Source organism: Gavialis gangeticus, unplaced genomic scaffold, assembly GCF_001723915.1.
Source record: "Gavialis gangeticus isolate Ggan-Ray unplaced genomic scaffold, GavGan_comp1, whole genome shotgun sequence".
Classification (NCBI taxonomy): Eukaryota; Metazoa; Chordata; order Crocodylia; family Gavialidae; genus Gavialis; species Gavialis gangeticus.
The window spans coordinates 46,619,650-46,638,183 of record NW_017728993.1 but is presented as its reverse complement, the minus strand read 5'-3'; the positions used below and the strand labels follow the sequence as shown (position 1 = coordinate 46,638,183).

The window sequence follows — 18,534 nt, the reverse complement described above, 5'->3', positions numbered from 1 at the left end:
TCTGTCCCCTGGGAAACACAGGCCTAATAGTCCTTGAGGGTACTTGACCCACTTCAAGAACTTGGAGTGCTTCCCTCAGTCTGAAGCACTAATAGTAGTCTCTTTTAGTCAGCCAAACCAAGGGGACCCCAAGGCATAATCTAGCCCCTCTCCCAGTAAGTCTCCCATGCTAGGTACAAAGGAGAACTTTATTGGTTACAAGCAGTAGATTTGAAATAGGGTACAGGGTTGAGCAATATCAGAGAAATCCCATAGAGCAAACTGGCATGGCTGGGTAGCCTTTGATCACACATCTGAGTTACTGCAAGCTATATATCTAGTTAGATCTCAGGTAGCTTACTCACGAGTAACATCCAGAGGCAGGTGGAGATTTCCTCTGGAGGCAGGCTGTTCACTGGTCATGAGTTTCAAGAGAGACAGCAAGTTTCAGATGGTCCAGCTTCTCTCTCTGATTTTTTTCATCATGGCTACTGCTCTTCCTCCTGGGCAGTCCTTAACTTATGTAGCCCTTATAACTTCATTTACCTGGTCCAATAGAGGCCAGCACCTGTTGGCTGCCAGCCAACCACTTTGAAATGCATCACTGGTTGCTGGGTAGACTTGCAGGGTCTCTAGCCCCCTCCCAGTCAGGCTGGCATTTCTTAGAACAATAGGGAGCGTAAGCCCCTCACCCAGGTATGTGATGCCAGTAACCTAGGCAGAGGGAGCAGGTTTCCCTCCTCCCTCAGGTTACAACTCAGGGCTACCAACAGAGCCCATGGGATGTCTGCCCTCTGCAGGGACCATGTTTACCAAATTGTCACATAGCAGAGTTTTTGGGGAGAGAGGTGGCATTCTGCCACAGAGGCGACTACATAATAACTCAAAAATAAATTCTTAGTTTTGTAAGTTGTGTGTGTGCGGGGGGGAGTGTATAAGAGTGTGGATGTGTGTGTGTGTGCATGCGCGTGTGGGGGACATAGGGTATATTGGGGGGTTGTGTATATGTGGGAGGTTGTGGGGGCAGGGTGTGGGTGTGAGGACCCCTTCACACTCCCTCCATGGTGCTGCAGCAGGTGGAGCGCTCAGTGCACAGGCACCTGACATGGTGTGGCTCTGGCCAGAGCTGCACATCACAGCAAGTAGTGCAGCCTCCACCAGGCTGTCTGTATTGCCGGTGCTCCCTGCCACTCAAGTGCAGCTCCTGCACTTGCACAGCAGGGAGGGAAGCCCCATGTACTGGAGCCAGGTGCCTTCCCTGCCAGGGCTTCGCAGCACTGGAAGCCCCAGGCACTGGACTGGCTGCCTTCCCTGTCCCACAGGGGAAGGCGCCTGGAGCTTCCCTCCTCTGCAGCGCAGCCCCTGCAGGGAAGGCAACCAGCTTTAGTACGTGGGGCTTCTCTCCCTGCTGTGCGAGTGCAGGGGCTGCATGAGTGGTGGGGAGCGACAGCAATGCAGGCAGCCCAGCAGAGGCTGCACCCCTCACTGCAATGTACAGTGCCAGATCTGTGCCCTACTGGACACCTGCACCCCCTGCCTGCTGCTGCTGCCACCACCTGTTGGGGCTGCACACCATGAGGGGAGTGTGGGGGGGGGGTCCCCACATTCTGCACTCTTCCTCACACCCACACGCTGCCCACCCTGGCTCCATGCTGGTGCTGCCCCTGGTTCCCCTGGGCACAGGCTCTGCGCTGCCACCAGCCCTGGCCCCATGCTCTATGCTTCCTCCCAGCTGCAGTCCCACTCCTGCTGCTCCCCTACTTGCTGCCCAGATTCAGCAGGAGACTGGGGAAACAGAGCACATCCTTGGAGGCTGCAGCAGCAGCAGCCCTGCACGGAAGCTGCATGCTGGCTGGCCAGGCCCGGCCCTTCCGCCCACGAAGGTGGGAGCAAGGCAATAGGGTACATTTTTGGGGCTGCATGTACCCATGGGCAGAAGGACTAGGTAGAGCACTATTTGTTGGGGTGCGCCGCAGACCAAATGAAAGTGCTTGTGAGGCCGGATCCGGTCCACAGGCTGCATTTTGCCTGCCCCTGGTTTAAACCATATTCACAATGGATAATTTTATTGGCAACATCTATTTTAATACTTTGTAAACTTATTAAAGGTTTTCAAATGTGTATAAATCCACTATGCTTTTTATGCTATTGTGCATATGCTGGGTTGAGAGCAACTAGCAAACAAGTTCCTCATTCCCCAGCAGAGTGATCACCAAATATACACCAAAATGAGACTGCAGATAAAGTGGTATACTCCATTTTTAGCTCAGAAAGATTGTTAGGAGGATAGGCTATGTAACCAATCTTGTATTTTATTTTCTTTATCAGTTTTTAACTTTACAAAGGAAGTACTGCTGTAGAAGTTAATTTTGCACAATATGTGATTCTATGTTTGCACTGCTATTAATTTGCAAGTGCTTCTATTAGGAGGTCTATTTTAGCATGGATGGACAGGACATTTAAACTAATGAGAATTTTGTGAGTAAATGTGAGCCACCAACATAACTGCCCCAAGCACACACAAGAAAATAAGTCCCTAGGTCTGTTATCAGTGTCCCAGGGGACCTGTTTCAGTCAGGATACAATTTTAGATACATTACCTGTAGAACTACAACTGTCCAGGTAAGTTTGTTATACCCTTGAAAAAATCCATTCTTTGAAATAAGTTCTCCATCATAAATGTACACACCCATCAATCCAAATATGCTACCAAAAAATCCTAAAAAGTAAAAGACAGATATTTGTAATTAAAAAGGAACAGTTTCTGGTGCTTAACCAGGTCCACCTGGCTTTAAGAGTTTGCCCATATGCTTCCAGTTTCAAGATATGGGCCCTAGTTTGCAACACCACAATTATGTTTACATGCCACCCAGATAGAAACTTAAAAGCAACAAAAACAGATTTTCCTCTTGTAACAGATTCTGGTCATTTACAAGAAGGGACCCACTCAACATGGGGAATTTTTTGGCAAACAGTAAATTAACTGAAAAATATAGATTAAGATAAATTTGGCAAAACCAAGTCCATGGAACCTTAAAATAAGGCATGCATAACATGTTCAGAGACTGTGCTTGTGTTTGTAGAAAGAACAGTGAATTTAGTTTTCCTTTTAGGCAGAGCAATAGGAACTAAGAAGAAAACAAGCACACCCAAAAACAGAATTTATTTACAGATTTAATTACATACACCACACTAAAATGTTTATGCTTTTTTAATGCTCATCTGAACCTTTGTTTTCAGTTCTTCTGAAAACAATGCCCCTTTTTTAAAATGGTCATACTTGAACTTACCAAGTTGGATGTTTCTGATCCACACAGACTGTTTGGTTTCTTTTAAAATTTTCTCAAAATAAACCCCAGCAAATCCACTGGAAAAGCAGGCTATAAGAACTGCCATGAGGCCTACAAACTGAGACCCTGCAGAAAGCTCCTTAGCAGTTAATGTTTGAGAATCTGAGGGCCACTAGATGAATAAACAAAACAAAAAAAACATCTACTTAAAAATGCATAAACTCAGTCATAGTTTTTTTCAAAAGTATAAATATTTATAAGCAACAGCTTGTTTTCTAGCAAGGGTCTATGCTATTGATAAATGTTGAGTGATGTGCTGTAGGACAATTAAATCTTATCACACATATTAAAAAAAAATTGTACCTAAAACTGCTGTTATGATTTTTCTTTCTAAGCCCTTATCAAATAAGAGGTGAAATTCTGATTTTCCCCTGACAAAACTCCCGCTGACTTCAGTGAGACCCAATTTTATCCAGAATACTTTATGAATTGTCTAAATCTGTCAATCATAGTATAGTAGACATGCTGTATCTAGTATTTGTTTATTATTCTATAGCGACAATACAAGAGTGTAGTCAGAGATGTACTGGAGAGACAAGGAAATACAACAAAGGGTTTTAGTCAAAGAGAGTAGAACCTCAATACTCTACTATCCTATAATCCTGCTCTGGAAATGATAACAAACTGTACCTATATGCATTAGTTCCACATGTACAATATGGTAACTGATGCTCAAATATCTTATCCCTTTCCTAATAATTTTCCCAAACCACTAAGAGACTTACTTACGGTTTACCTGGACAAGTGCAACTCCTGTCATCAAAATCACTAAAGAAAGCCACTGGTATACACCTAATTTCTTACTTAACATGGACACAGAAAATAAAGCTGTGGTAAGAATTTTCAATTGATATGTAACCTGGAAAAACACACAATAAAAGGTATTACTACACAATTCATGTTTTGTTTGTTCAAATACAAAGATATATAGTAACAAAGTACCTGATAAGTGGCTGCATCTAGATTTGACAGTGCTACATAAAGCAAGTTATTCTGGAGGGTATAAATTCCTGATGGGATAGCAAGTTTAAGTGTTTCCATTGGCTTGTTAAGGATTTCATCATGTAGTACTCTGTTCAGTGTCCGAAAATTGCACTCTACAAAAGTAAACAACAGAAATAATGAAGATACAGAAAAGGAAGTTAACAAAGAATTTGTGATGCGTTTCTTTCAGATTTATATGTACTTTTTATTATAAATGTCTGTCTTCAAAAACTCAGTCACCCCAGAAAAAAAATATGCACTTGGTTTTTGAAAGGTGTAACGAGCAAAAAAGATTTTTCCAGGGTTATGGCTACATAGAGCAGGACAAAGGCTAGTCTTCAACTCATTTACCCTCCCTTTCTTACTTAACTATAGCTGAAACCGTAGCTGCTCCTGAAAACTAGTCTGCATGCATGGATCTATGATTCGGAAAAAAGTTAAAGCATTTCCAAGGCTGTGAAAGAGGAGAAGAGAGACCAGGAGCAGCTAACAAACAGCAAAACCCTGAAAAGATTAACTTAATTAGGGGACTTTCAAGACCATTAAAAAGGACAGAGGATAGTTAACACAGCTGGAGTGAAGAACACTGAGCCATTGACTCCCCCAACTGCCTGAACTGTAATGCAACAGCTGCTGCACCATGGAGCAGGAATCAAAGCAGAATGTGCTTCTATCCCAGGCAGAAATTCAGCTTAATACATTTACCCCAGTTTTTGGGGGCCACTTTTGTGGAAAAGGTGCGTGTTGTATAAGAGAGATGCAGTACTGTATACTCTCTCTTTCTGGTTTTCACACTTATTTTATAAATGATTCGTGAGTCCTGATACTGACAATGACAGTGTCCATGTTAGCCTAATGTACTATTGCCAATAATTATTCAACATAATTTTAATAGGCAGAAGGCAAGGCATACTATAATTTAAAAAAACAGGATGATTTACAATTTCTATGATTGGTTAAAGACTTAACAGGGATGCCCCCAAATAGTAAAGGAATAAACTCTATTAAGCATAAACAGTTTCACATCTGGAAATGTCAAATTTATTTTATTCTGCAGCTAAATCTAGTGCTTAAATTTACTCCAACTTAATGATAAACTGTATGTGTTTGTACAGATGTCAGTATTCAAGCACATATGAAGATTTTTAGGAGCTCAAGACACTGAGGGTGCAGACAGAAGTGCAGCTCCCTGCTGTAACTGAGAACACTTTGCAGGAAGCATTCTGAATTACAATGATCCCCAGGACCAAACAGAAGTTCACTCTTGGTTCCAGCAGGAACTGGCTGTAAGCTTGTAACTGGTTTCCCCTAGCAACAGCCTCTCCTTCCTGCCAGTTCCCTGCCAACTGGCTCTGTTTTCAGAATAGAACAAGGAAAGGGAGCAGGGGGAACTTGTTCTAGGGGTTCCCCAGCCAGTGCTGGAGGGTGGGATGGGTGAATTGGAGCCCCCCCCACCTTGGAGGGGGCTCCAATACACCTACCCCACTCTCCAGTGGAGGCTGAAAACCCCCCACACCAAACTCCCTCTGCTCCCTTTCCCCCCTCCCATTCTGAAAACAGCGACAGTTTGACGGGTAGCACATACACAAATTACAGAAGACACTCTGTTTTGAAAAGTCTTCATCTGAACCCTCATGTAATAAGGGTTCAGATTCTCACACAATCTCACACAGGCGAAAATTGCCACTTCTGTCTGCACCCCTGGGGTGCTAGAAAACTGAAAATAATCATGAAGTATAGAATGTACAATCTAACAACAGCACTTTGAAGTTAACAAAGTTGTGAGCTTAACATTGTGTTTCTGATTACTATTAGAATAGCATTTCTTCTACTATGCTGGGAGCTCATTGTTTCTATTTCATGCTCTTATCACTTATTCTTCAAACACATTTATGGCTTTCCCTCATTTCTACTCATTTAGCACTCTTATGCATGCCTTCCAGATGAACAGAAGAGGCAAGTCCATCCTCAGTACAACAGCTTTGCATACTTCTCAATATTCATGTCCCATCAAATGGAGTCTCTTCGACAGATTTACAAAATGGATATATGCTGTTGAGGTATTTAGTACAAGCAGAGGTTTTTCCTACTGTTGGAATACTATTGTGATAAGGAGCCACACGATACAGAGATGGTGAGAATGAAGGGTTCTTACAATCCACCCAAGTACATGAAAAACAGTTCCTAAGCTAACTGAGAACCAAAGTAGGGAAGAATTAACTTGTTTCTGCAGCTTTCACTGAAATACATTATTGAATAAAATATGGTAAAAATACTCATTGAAAAAACCCCATTGCATACTGCTATCTTTGTAGACAAGTAAAATACAGGCCATAATCTTCAGCAGCTCAGCAATAACTACAGCAGTGGAGGATAAGTAGCGAGGTCCTTCTTCTTTCAATGTCCGAGAATAACGCATAGTCAAGACCAAACTAGTGGTCTGAAAGACCAAGATCCCCAAGGAGACGTATTTCAAATTGGTAGACATTGCTTGACTTTCACTTTCCTGAAACAGAAGAAAAATAAAAATAATTATGAAGCCAAAACTATATGCTGCCATTTCCTCTCTAATTTTATGTATGAAAATGGTGTCCATTGGACAGAGTCAAAAAAGGGAATCAAATACAACGTTTGCTTATCCAGTTTTCTACTCTAAAAACAATGCTGCAAGAGGCTAACCAATTTCAACTGATCTGTGAGTAGTAAAATAGCAAAAGCTTAGGAAGAATAATTCTTATTAGCAGAGAAACCCTATAATGATACTCAGTGGTACTTATTACTATGCAATATTTTTGTTCAAATCAAAGGTGAAATGAGCCTGTTTAAAATAAATTTTGATACCTGAAGATTATGAAATGCAAATGTTCCATGGAACTTGGTCAACACAGTAACATGGCAGTCAAATATACCAATTCCCATAATGCTCAAAGAGCTATTGAATCAAATAAATTGAATGTGAAACTATAAAAAACCCCCAACAATTAAAATGTCCCTAATTCATGATCACAGATAAGACAAAGACCATTGCCATGGTAAGAGAAAAAGCAATATGAAAAACAACGTAAGGAGTATTGCACTTTATCCTATTTGTTCCGAGTAATAAAAAATAGTAGCCTCCATTTCCATGATAGATATTAATGCAAGTTCACACTGTACACACTTATTTCATATGCAGTACATTCAAATCTACATGTATAGGCCATCTTGTAGTAGGTGAGAGAGATCATCACATCTCTACTTTAGAAATTTTGAAGTGTTGAGAAAAGCTCTAATTCTGTCAGCTTTATGCACTTTTAATTTAAGCATAAGCAGTCCCAAAAAAGAGCTAAAATTAAGCGTATGCATAAAGCACTTGCTGGATCAGGGCTTGTGCATTCAGCATGCTCCAAAACACAATGCAGTTTTTAGCTGCATATAAAGCAACCACAGTTACCATTAGCGGGGCTGAAGAACCTAATTCCTGTGCTGAAAATTCATTCACAAACGTTCAGATAACCATGCTGTGTAAAGTGAAAGCAGAACAATAGCAAATGACACAATTTTGGGAAAGACAAACCCTGAATAATTGTGTGATGGCAGTGAAGTTACATCCATAAGTGAGAAAGCCTAAATGCACTGTCCATACCAGAAAAATTCCTTGTAGCTAACACTGATTTAGTTTCACTTAATCAATACTAGGCACTGTAATGTACACTGGCTCTGCCTGCTACCATCATTTTAAGCACTGTATTTATTAGAGAACCCTAGAACAGAAGGCAAGGAGAGGTTAGGCCTATACACATACTGTATTGGCAACACATACAGTAAAATTCAAGTTAAGTTTTATGATTTTTAAAAGTCTGCATGCTTGACTATGCAATGCTCAATGCACACAGGTAACTTGCAAGTATCATGTGCTGTGCATAATACTTGAATGTGGGGGAAATGTGCACATACTTTTGAAAACCTGTGCCTAAAATAAGAGCTGTTTTTCACTGACTGTGATTTTGTCTCAAATATATCTTCTAAGCTTATTCTTTCCCAGATCTAGACAAACTGCACTATTCAAAGATTTCTGACTCATACACATACACTCAGTTTTCATAAATGTTTTGCAATTAAATATGTAGAAAAATAGATTAGCTATAATCTGTGGATACTTAAGCAGACATTATAGTACTGTATGAATATAACAGGGTTGCAACCATTCAGTCTCAGATGCAGGTGAATTGCATCTCATTTCTATGAACAATACAATTATTTGCAATCAAAATTATAGATCTGCATGTATTTTTGTTAATGTTCATTAGCAATGCGGAAAGGAAGAGAATAAATGTGTGAGTGCAGAAGCTATGGGATGCACATTAACCTGAAGGTGCTACTTGACAGAAACTATTTATATGCAAAAATATCACCCAAGAGAGACCATGAAAAGAAAATTTGAGGACTAGAGATCCTGATGGAAAAATTGGTAGAATTCAGGGATTTGATGAAATGTTGGAGGAGAGGAGCCTGCACAGACAATACAGGATAAGGCAGAGGAAGACTGACTAGTGGAGGAGATCGAAGGGCAGGTTTGTTATATTGGAGAACAAAGAGAAACACAGAAAGGGAAGAAAAAATAAAACCCCACAAAAGAGGAAGAGATGTACAGAAGATTGAGAGAGAAACAGAAATCAGTGTAATATGCAGACAAAAGGAAAACAACCCAAGATTAATATCAACACCTGCAAAAGACAAACTAGCACTGTGAGCAAATCAAAAGGCTTTTATCACTGTCCAAAGAACAGAAAGGTGGACTGCTGTCTTCCAAGAACAAGGAAATGAGCTGTGAACCTGAAGGTGAAAAGAATCCTGATGGGACTAGGGAAAATAAAAATCTACTGTTTCTCTCAGGTCCAGACAAAAGATGACACTGCCAGATTCAACAGGAACAGATGAAGGATAACTGGGAAGACTCTTAAAGAAGTGGTAGCTAAAGTTATCTTCAATTAAATAGAAGTGGTAACATTTTGCACAATAGAAATTTTTCTCTCCCATAGGTCTGGAACTATAGGGTGCTCACACTGCATTAACTTCTTTCTGAAGCTAGCATCTCTCAGGAAATAAACCGTGTAATACTGTAGAAAAGGAATGAGTTCTAAGCCCTTGCATTTTCATCTTCCTCCATTTTTTTGATTAAGGTGATACTGCATATTTGGGACAGTTTTGCCAATTCCCTCTTTCAATTCTGAAATATCCCTATCTCCTTCTTCTTCAATCCACCCAGTTGCTTAGAATGTGAGCACTGGGAATCTGACTACATAAAAACATGTCCCAACTAATCCGCACAGATAACTTCTTTCAAAAACTCACACCTCAATGACAAATTGCTGCTGAGCCAAATTCCTCTGAAACAGATGTATTTACATAGAATGGAGAGGTCCACAGAACCCTCTGACCTTCAACTTCTGTATTTGGTGAACAAGCAGAGCAGTACTGTAGATTCATATCACCCCAAAGTTCAACTTATGGAAAGAGGCTGACCTTAGAAGCCAGTGCTTTTCTAATAAAACTCAGACACCAGAAAAGTACGAAAAAATACATACAGAATTGTTGTCTTCAAGTACAATCTTGGGTTCTTTATCTGTCATGATTCCAGAAAGCAGAAATTTAAGACTGTAATATCATCCATTTAACTTTGCCTGTAAAAAACTGGTCACATCCATTTTCTTTCCTGCCAAGCAGTTCCTTAAATAGGACAAGGTGCCTCAGAAAGGTAGCAGCAGAAGAACATTAAATATTTATTCCATTGATTCCTTAAATGGACCCAAAGCATTAACAACCACACAAAATGAACTTAAGTATTGCTGTAGTTGTAAAAGAAAGATTGTTCTTGGAGTTAAGAATGGAACCGAGTTGCAGGTTCCAAGAAAAGCAGTCGTCAGCAATGCTGTGTACAAATGAAGCACCTTCGTTTTATGCTGTACGTGGTTAGTCACGTGTCTGGAACTGCACAACAGTTGAACTTTCACACTCCAGTAAAAAAATGCCCCACCTATTAACTTACAATAACTTACCCGTAGGTGCTCAGCTTGCTTTGTTTCCTCTTCCCTTCCTTTTACCTTAAGTTTCATGTATCAGGGCGTACAACCCAGTGCAAACTTGGGCTTCAATCCAACATATCACTTAGGCATTCAAGGTGCCTCGTGTTTTAGTGGGACTGGTCACAGCTTGAACCAAACACAGGCTTAATTGCCTTCCAGGGTTTATGTCAGACCATTCAGCACTTTGCAGATACAATGCAAAGCCATGCACAGATGCCCAAACTAGTTTGTTGGGGGTAAGATCGCATTCAGTATTAGCATGGCACATGGTCTTTACTAATTAGCTCTGCTGAGAAACAGGACTCATCAACCCAGATGTAGCACTCTGCTAGCTGGGCTATATTATTTCCGTACCAAAGGCAAACTTAAGTATCTTAGCAGACAAAGCACTATGCTATTCATGCAGAGGGAGCGGCTAAGAAAGGGTATATGTCTACATTGGAAAGTTAGTGCATTGTATGCTAGGGTGTGAATTTATACTATACTTGCTACTGGACACTAGCCCCCCCCCCCCAACTCGGGACACTATTAGTGCAAAATAAGTAAGAGCTCTGACTCCACTTTAAATGTATGGAAAAAGAGTTAATAGCATGTGGAGACGGGGGAAAAGGGGTGGGGAACCAAAAAACTATTTGAGAATCCATATGACCAGTTGTTAAATAATGGAACTACTGAAAATCCTCCATAACTTCTAGTAGCAGGGCTTATATCAGTGGTCCTCAACCTTTTCAGACTCAAGGCCCTCCTTCTTAGCTTTAAGGCACCCCTCGGACCACAGGAATATAATAGAGCTATTCTTTTGTTGCAAAGAACTTGGAACGACCAAAACAGGTAAAAATGTTTTTAACACCATGAATTCCTGTTTGAAATCTCTGGGTTTACCTTGTGAATCATTTCTGCACACCCAACAGTGCTGACATTTGTAGCACCCCGCAGCACTCTGGAAAAGATCTCAAGACACCACAGGGTGCTACAGCACACTGGTTGAGAATCACTGACTTAAGTGGAAAATACATTATTTCACTTATCCATGCAGATTGACTATGCTCATTCCTGAACTACAGATTGCCAAATCATCATAACCTTATAAAATACAAAATCTTGACTTGTATCTCACTGCTATGTTAAATTCCCACCCCCATGTCCCTTCCCCACAAAAAATCATTATAAGTACATTCTAATTATTTCACACATACAAAGACCACAAGAAAATCTCTTGTGCTTTTCTCAGTTCTTGCAAGAAGCTCATTAATATGTGATATACCTTGACCTCAGAAAGGCTTCCTTGACTTTAGCAAGGGATGCGATATACCTTGACTTTAGCAAGGCTTTTGATACGGTCTCCCACAGCATTCTTGCAGGCAAGCTAAGGAAGTATGGGTTGGATGAATAGACTATAAGGTGGATTGAAAACTGGCTGGATCGTTGGGCTCAAAGGGTAGTAATCAATGGCTTGATGTCTAGAATTGGTCCTGAGGCTGGTTTTGTTCCGTATCTTCATCAGTGATCTGAAAGATGAGATGTAGTGCACTCTCAGCAAGTTTCCAGGTGACACCAAGCTGGGGAGAGTAGTAGATACACTGGAGGGTTGGGCTAGGATTCACGGAGACCTAGACAAATTGGAGGACTGGACCAAAAGAAATCTCATGAAGGTCAATAAGGACTAGTGCAAAGTCCTGCATTTAGAACGGAATAATCCTATGCACCGATACAGACTGGGGATTGACTGGCTAAAGCAGCTCTGCAGAAAAGGACCTGGGGGTTACAGCGGACACTCAGCTATGAGCCAACAGTGTGCCCTTGTTCCAAAGAAGGCTAAAAGCATACTGAGCTGTATTAGTAGTAATGTTGCCAGCAACATTATGTACTACTAATGTACTACTAAGTACATTAGTAGTAATGTTCCTTCCAATGAAGTAAGTGATTGTTCCCTTATATTCAGTGATGGCAAGGACACATTTGGAGTACTGTGTCCAGTTTTGGGCTCCCCACTGCAGAAAGGATGTCGACAAATTGAAGAGAATCCAGCAGAAGGCAAGGGAAATGGTTTGGGGGCTTGGGCACATGACTTCTGAAGGCAGGCTGAGGGAACTGGGCTAACTGAGTCTGGAGAAGAGAAGACCGAGGGAGGATTTAATAGCAGCCTTCAACTTTGTGCAGGGTGGTTGCAAAGAGGATCGAGCTGGACTGTTCTCAGTGGTGGCAGATGACAGAACAAGGAGCAATGGTCTCAAGTTGCAGCTAGGGAAGCTGAGATGAGATATTAGGAAAAACTCTCTTGAGGAGGGTAGTAAAGCAGTGGAACAGGTTACCCAGAGAGGCCGTAGAATCTCTATCCTTGGAGGTTTTTAAGATCCAACTAGATAAACCCTTGGCTGAGATGATATATTTGGGGAAGGTCCTGCTTTGATCAAGTGGTTCGACTAGATAACCTCCTGAGGTTCCTTCCAATCCTAATTTTCTCTGATTCTATGATTTTACAATTAATGTTATTTACACTTGGACAAAGTACAGTCTTGTTCATTAAAAACCACATTATAAGACAGGGTTGGGCGGACTATGGCTCATAGGCCAGATCTGGTTTGCCAAGGGATTCTATCCGGCCTGCAGGAGGTCCTTCAGCCCTGCCTGCCCAGGCACAGGGGGCAGCCCTGGCCATGGTGCATGCAGCTGGTTCTGTCACCCCCAGGTGCACAGCAGGGCTGGGGTGCTGTGGTACCTGGTCTCCATTTCCCAGCTGCCACTGCTAGTGTCCCTGCTACCACCAGAACTGCCCTCACTTTCTGAGTACTCCGGCCTGTCCACCCTGCACCCAATGGTGCTTTTCACATTCCAATGTTAACCTTTGTAAATTAAGTATTCTCACTACAAGAAAAACAATTTCTGAATGTTCTGTTTTGAGCTGCTAAATAACTAAAGCAGCACCATATATAATACATGATTCTCGCTACACTCTAAAATACATAGCCACACCCCATCTTTATTTTTTAAACAACATATATTTACTTTTTTTGAACAACTGTCTTCACACTTTGGAGTGAGATTTAAAATTCAGCAGCTTAGAGGCTGCATCGCATAGATATCATATGGTACTGCATAAACTCAACATCTTTAAAGACCAAGTCCATAAATGCTTAGGGTCTAGGAGCTGTAGATGCTCACAATCTCTCCATAGAAGATCCAGTCCAGAAACGATCCAGTGTAGATCTAAAACAGGATAATCTCTAGAACAGGGTTGGTAAACCGGTGGCATGCATGCCACAAGTGGCATGAGCAGCCTGTGTGTGTAACATGAGACAGATCAGGGAGGGAACAGGCAGCACAATGGCAGATCAGGTAGAAAGCAGAAAACAGTGGCATATCAGGCAGGGAGCAGAAAGTAGAGCAGCAGATAGGACAAGGGAAGGGGATCAGAGTGGCATATGGGGACAATGTGAAACTTAATTTGTGGCATCTTTGCCAAAATTGTTGATCACTATTGCTCTAGAATATGCTGTGTGTGTGGGGGTACATGGTATTGTTGATACATCCTCAAAGTTCTTCAGTATAGACTGAACCATGGGTATTTAAAAAAAGAACCAGGGAAGTATATTTAGTGCCATTTGAGGTTCTAGTTCTGCAACTTGTACTATGTCAATGGACCTTGGGACTCCACAGAGCAGCCATTGTTCACCACAGGAAACAAGTCTGCAAGACTCAGACCTGAACAAGGAAGGACCACATAAAAACCAGCAGCCTAAAAAGTAAACACAAAATTTGTGCAAACAACTTTATTTCACATATCTTAAACGAGTGCTGGAGGAAATTAATTATTTAGTGCTGATTCACAGAACCACCTGGCATGAAAATAAACGTCTGCTGTTGGCTCACCTATATTTTTTTTACTCAAAGTTTAATTTTAAAGTAAATGAAAATGTCAGACTGCTTTTATGTTATAGTTTTCAGCCAATGGCTATAGGCTAACATAAGCTGCACTATGGTTGGCATTAAACACAACTTAGATTTCACATTTTAATTGCTGAGGTTCTTAGAGCATAAAGGCCGAGTTATAAGAGACTTGCTACTGTTGGCTGTTTGACTGTTGATATGTTTGGGTTTTTTTGATCAAGTATTCTTTTCTACACAAAATGCAACCATTTAAACAAGAGGTATTTGCACTTCAGCAAAAATTGAGACCAAACTAAACTGGAAACTCAAGACCCAAGTAAAACCAAAAGGCAAATGTAATCATTGTTTTAGTTTTGCAGCTGAGATTTGCCAGAAAATAAGTTCTGCAGGACTTTACCTCACACAAATAAGTAAGGTAAAAAGTAAACTGTTCTGATCCATTCAAGTAGAACAGGTTTATGTAATCTACCCATGGCATCTCCTTAAAAACAGAAGGGGAGACTACAGCAACAGATTATACTTTAATGATCACAGTTGGGGGGCATGAACTGATTGGTAATGCCATGCTTGAATAAATTATTAAAATAGGAAAATAATATTAAGAAGATTGGCAAACAAGAAAACACAATCAAAGAAGAAAAATGGAGTAGCAACAAATTTGGCTGAACTCTACAACTCAAGGCTACTAGCACACAGAATCTGGAGAAACTATTTTCATATATCGACTCCTCTTCAAGGTGTTAACATACATATAACCTTCTCTCCCTTAAATCCTAGTCTGGCACTGGCACTTCCTTCTTCTGCTTGTAATGGACAACCTAATAAGACAGACTACTTAAAGTAAGAAACCTGCATTTTCCATGTGGTTGTTCAATTCCTCAGATCTTTTACCTCTGTGCATATCGATACATCCTATTGGGCAAGGTTTAAGGGCTCAATAAATCTATATCAAACTGAGTAAATTATTCTTTGCGTGGGAAGCAGCATACAGATGGTAATTAGAATGCAGAAAAATCTCTTAGGATCTGACAGTCTAGCCAAACGTATTGTTGACTATTTTCTGTGTTGGAATTTAGATATGTACTAACCGTTTGTAAACGTCAAATGCTTTGCTAAATGGTATGAATTTGAAAAATGACATTTTTCCATACGTAATCTTTAGATTACATGTGTAAAGTATTTTTTATAAGCCACAACTGGTAAAAATGAACATGGAGTAATTCTAATTAACATTCTTGTTTTAAAATCTCTCCGTAGATTTGCTCCATTCTACCTCTCAAACCTCTTATCTGACACTGGTTTCCTTCCCAGCTACTCCTGTTGACATACACAACTGTTATTGCTTGAAACTGCACCTGCCCATATACTTCCATCCCAGCCACCACTAGTAACTTTATCAGTTCAAATCTTAGGTTCTTTGGTTTCACTCATTCTCTTTGTGAAGGTCTTTATTAGGAACACCATGTGGACATGGGCTGTATCTTTCCTATAACTTGCATTCTTTTTTCAAAAAGTGTTTAATAACAAATGCTTAAAGTTACTTCTCTTTCTCCACTGGTAGAACCTAAGCAACCTACTAATTCAACAGGCTTTTTTTTTTCAGTAAGTTCTCCTTAGAACAGCTTTTCTACTATTTCTATCCCTATTAGTTTTCTACTGAGTTAAGGATTTCTTGAAAAAGGATCAAGGCAACTGAACAGTATTTCCATGATGGGAATATTAAATACATCCAATACAATTTGAATGATGCACTTCGCTCCCAGACTACAATTCTAACTTACCCCTTTGCTAATCATGCCAGTACACCGAGTGTCAGCAAACATAGTTTATCCAAATTCTTCAGAGTACAGTTACAGTACAGTAAGGAAATCTTATTTGCTAAATATCTCCTCTCTCTATGAATTCTTCTCAGCTTGGCTTCAAACAGAAATTTGCCTGTGGGTAATACATAAGGACCCATAGATACCCACTGACTTATCATTTTAGTAAAAGGTTCCAGTATTCCTACAGTCCAGGAGAGGAAGCCCAGTGATGGTCTCCTCTATTTTTAAATTAACTCATATCAAAGATGAGGTTCCCCCTCATTCAACACAGGAGAAAACAGCTCATCTTGGAATTGAGTAAAAGGCAGGGGAGTTAGGGGGAAGGTGGTGGAGGGTCAACCTGGGCTCAGAGTCACATCCTCTGCCACTCCTCCACACTTCCCTCCACCTCTGCTTCCTGCCCTGTTTGCCCTCTATCAGCTCCAGCTCTGGCCTGGGGCATGAAGTACACACTGGCTACAGCCCCTGAGCCACACAGCTGTGGTTGCAAGGGTGACAGCTCCAGCCCTGGCTTTGGGGCTGGACAAGCTACTGCCACAGCCACTGCTGTCCAGCTGGGTGGGGCTCAGAGCCAGAACCACTAGTGAAGGTAACTGGTGCCAGGAAACAAGCAGCACTGGAGGTGGGGGGAGACAGACACAGAGAGGCGGGCAGCAGGGGGGAGAAGGGGGAGGTGGGAGGGTGAGGGAGGGCAGACACAGTGGGGTGCAAGGTGTGTGAAGGGTAAAAGGGGGGTGCTGCTTGCCTCCCTGCCACTGCTTTCCCCACTGCAATGGTGCAAGTACAAATTTAAGCTGATCCTCCAATAATTAGATTCTAGACATTGAAAAGTATAAAACAATTATAATTTTTCCATGTTTAGAATCTAACTATTGGGGGGTCATCTTAACTTTGAAGTTGGATTGGATTTGGGTAATTAAGACAATACCATAAGTTGCCCTCTCCTACAACTATATAAGAAAGCTAGCAGAGCAGCAACCAAATTCTGATTGTGGCCTTTTTGGGTTTTGGATGCTACTGCAGAACACATCTTATTTTCTCACAAGGAGAGATCTCTCAGGAAAATTTTTTATTAATCCTAAACATATCTAGAAATAGTAAGTCAGAAACTGTTAACCTCAAGTGCCATATGAAGTTAAATCTTTAGATTCTTCCTTTGACCCCTTACAGGCACTGAACAGCTCAGAAATACATTCTCTCTAGTTGGATGAGTGCTAATGGAAATCAAATATTCAGGCTAGAAACCATCAGTGTTCACTTGCAGAGGAAACTAAAGACATCACTGAGTTAAATCTAACATCAATACACATTGGTGCAATAGGTTTATATTGACATAAGAGTTACTGAGCCAAACCCAGTCTGCTAACATAGAAGAAGGACATGTAGGATCAAACTTCTCTGTCTCTCCTTTTAAACACTGCATACACTGTATTCACTGCATATATCCCAGTACAGAAAGACTTATTAGTCAAACGGAGACAGGGGTGAACTTTCAGTTCTCTGTCTTTGTTCAAATCCCACCTCAAACACATACGTGCACACAAAGAACTCATCTTCACTGCAGTGTGAACTCAAGAGTTTTACTTGAGCATTATACTACCCAAACTCATGTACACACACACGTCTAGCTTTAAACTACACCTCAGGAGTACAGGGTGAAGCTCACATGAGAAGGGATGGAGCTGGTGCTCAGTGTAGTGCACTCATCAACTAATCTAATCGCTCTCTAGAGCGCGGCCACTATTACTTCTACCTTGAGCGGAGCAATGCAAGTGAGCTGCTCCACTGAAGACAAGCTGACGGACACCTGTTGCAAATAATAATAATAAAAAAGTGTCCTCTGTAATTAGAAATAAGATTTTTTGTACAGAAGAGACTAGTTAACACTGTTGAAGGAAGCCCAGCTTTTGAATGGTCTGACACAGTTCCCACACTGCTCTCCATGCCTCTTGCACGGTAAGAACCGTGCTCAGCCTGCTCCTCCTCCACAGCCACCTTCATCCTCACCAGCTGCTCCTTTCCCTGGACTTTCTATCCCCGAGCTCCTCCCTGTCTTACCCGCCCCTCATGTGCCTCACCCTCAGGCCAACAGCCTAGGAGACATCCAAAAAATGGGGCAGCTCAGGCTGCCTTTAACCTCTCTCTTGTGCCGTCCTTGGTCCTCCGTCTCCATTTGCCGCACGCCTGAGGGATGCTAAAGCCTTTCCCGCTGCACGACCGTGTGCATCCCGACGGCGCTTGAGGCTCAAGCTCAGGTGTCAGCTCCCTGAAAGGCCCTGTAGGCTTGGGTCCGGGAAGCGAGCCCAAGCCAGGACGTGCCCCGCAGGAGATGAGGGGCGCCGCCTGCCCGGGGGCCACGGCTCTCCTTCCCCTGCTGTCCCGGCCCCGCGAGCTGCCCCACCCACACCCGCTCCCGGGCCTCAGCGCCAGCCCCGCAGCCGCCTC

General features: G+C 41.8%; 1 protein-coding gene across 2 annotated transcripts in view; it reads right to left on the bottom strand.

Moving 5' to 3' along the window:
* Positions 1-18,463, bottom strand: part of SLC35A3 (solute carrier family 35 member A3) — a 33,303-nt gene extending 14,840 nt beyond the window's left edge. Inside the window, exons 1-6 of one of the 2 annotated variants that reach the window (XM_019501678.1) lie at positions 18,231-18,463; positions 6,615-6,821; positions 4,272-4,426; positions 4,066-4,188; positions 3,270-3,441; positions 2,580-2,698 (exon numbers count right to left, since the gene is read on the bottom strand). In XM_019501678.1, the coding sequence (XP_019357223.1) occupies positions 2,580-2,698; positions 3,270-3,441; positions 4,066-4,188; positions 4,272-4,426; positions 6,615-6,801 (756 nt within the window). In that variant the 5' untranslated portion in view covers positions 6,802-6,821; positions 18,231-18,463. Of the gene's footprint in view, positions 1-2,579; positions 2,699-3,269; positions 3,442-4,065; positions 4,189-4,271; positions 4,427-6,614; positions 6,822-9,880; positions 10,249-18,230 lie in introns of those variants that run through there. The other variant, XM_019501677.1, reaches the window with a different exon arrangement.
* Between the last annotated feature and the right edge of the window lie 71 nt (positions 18,464-18,534).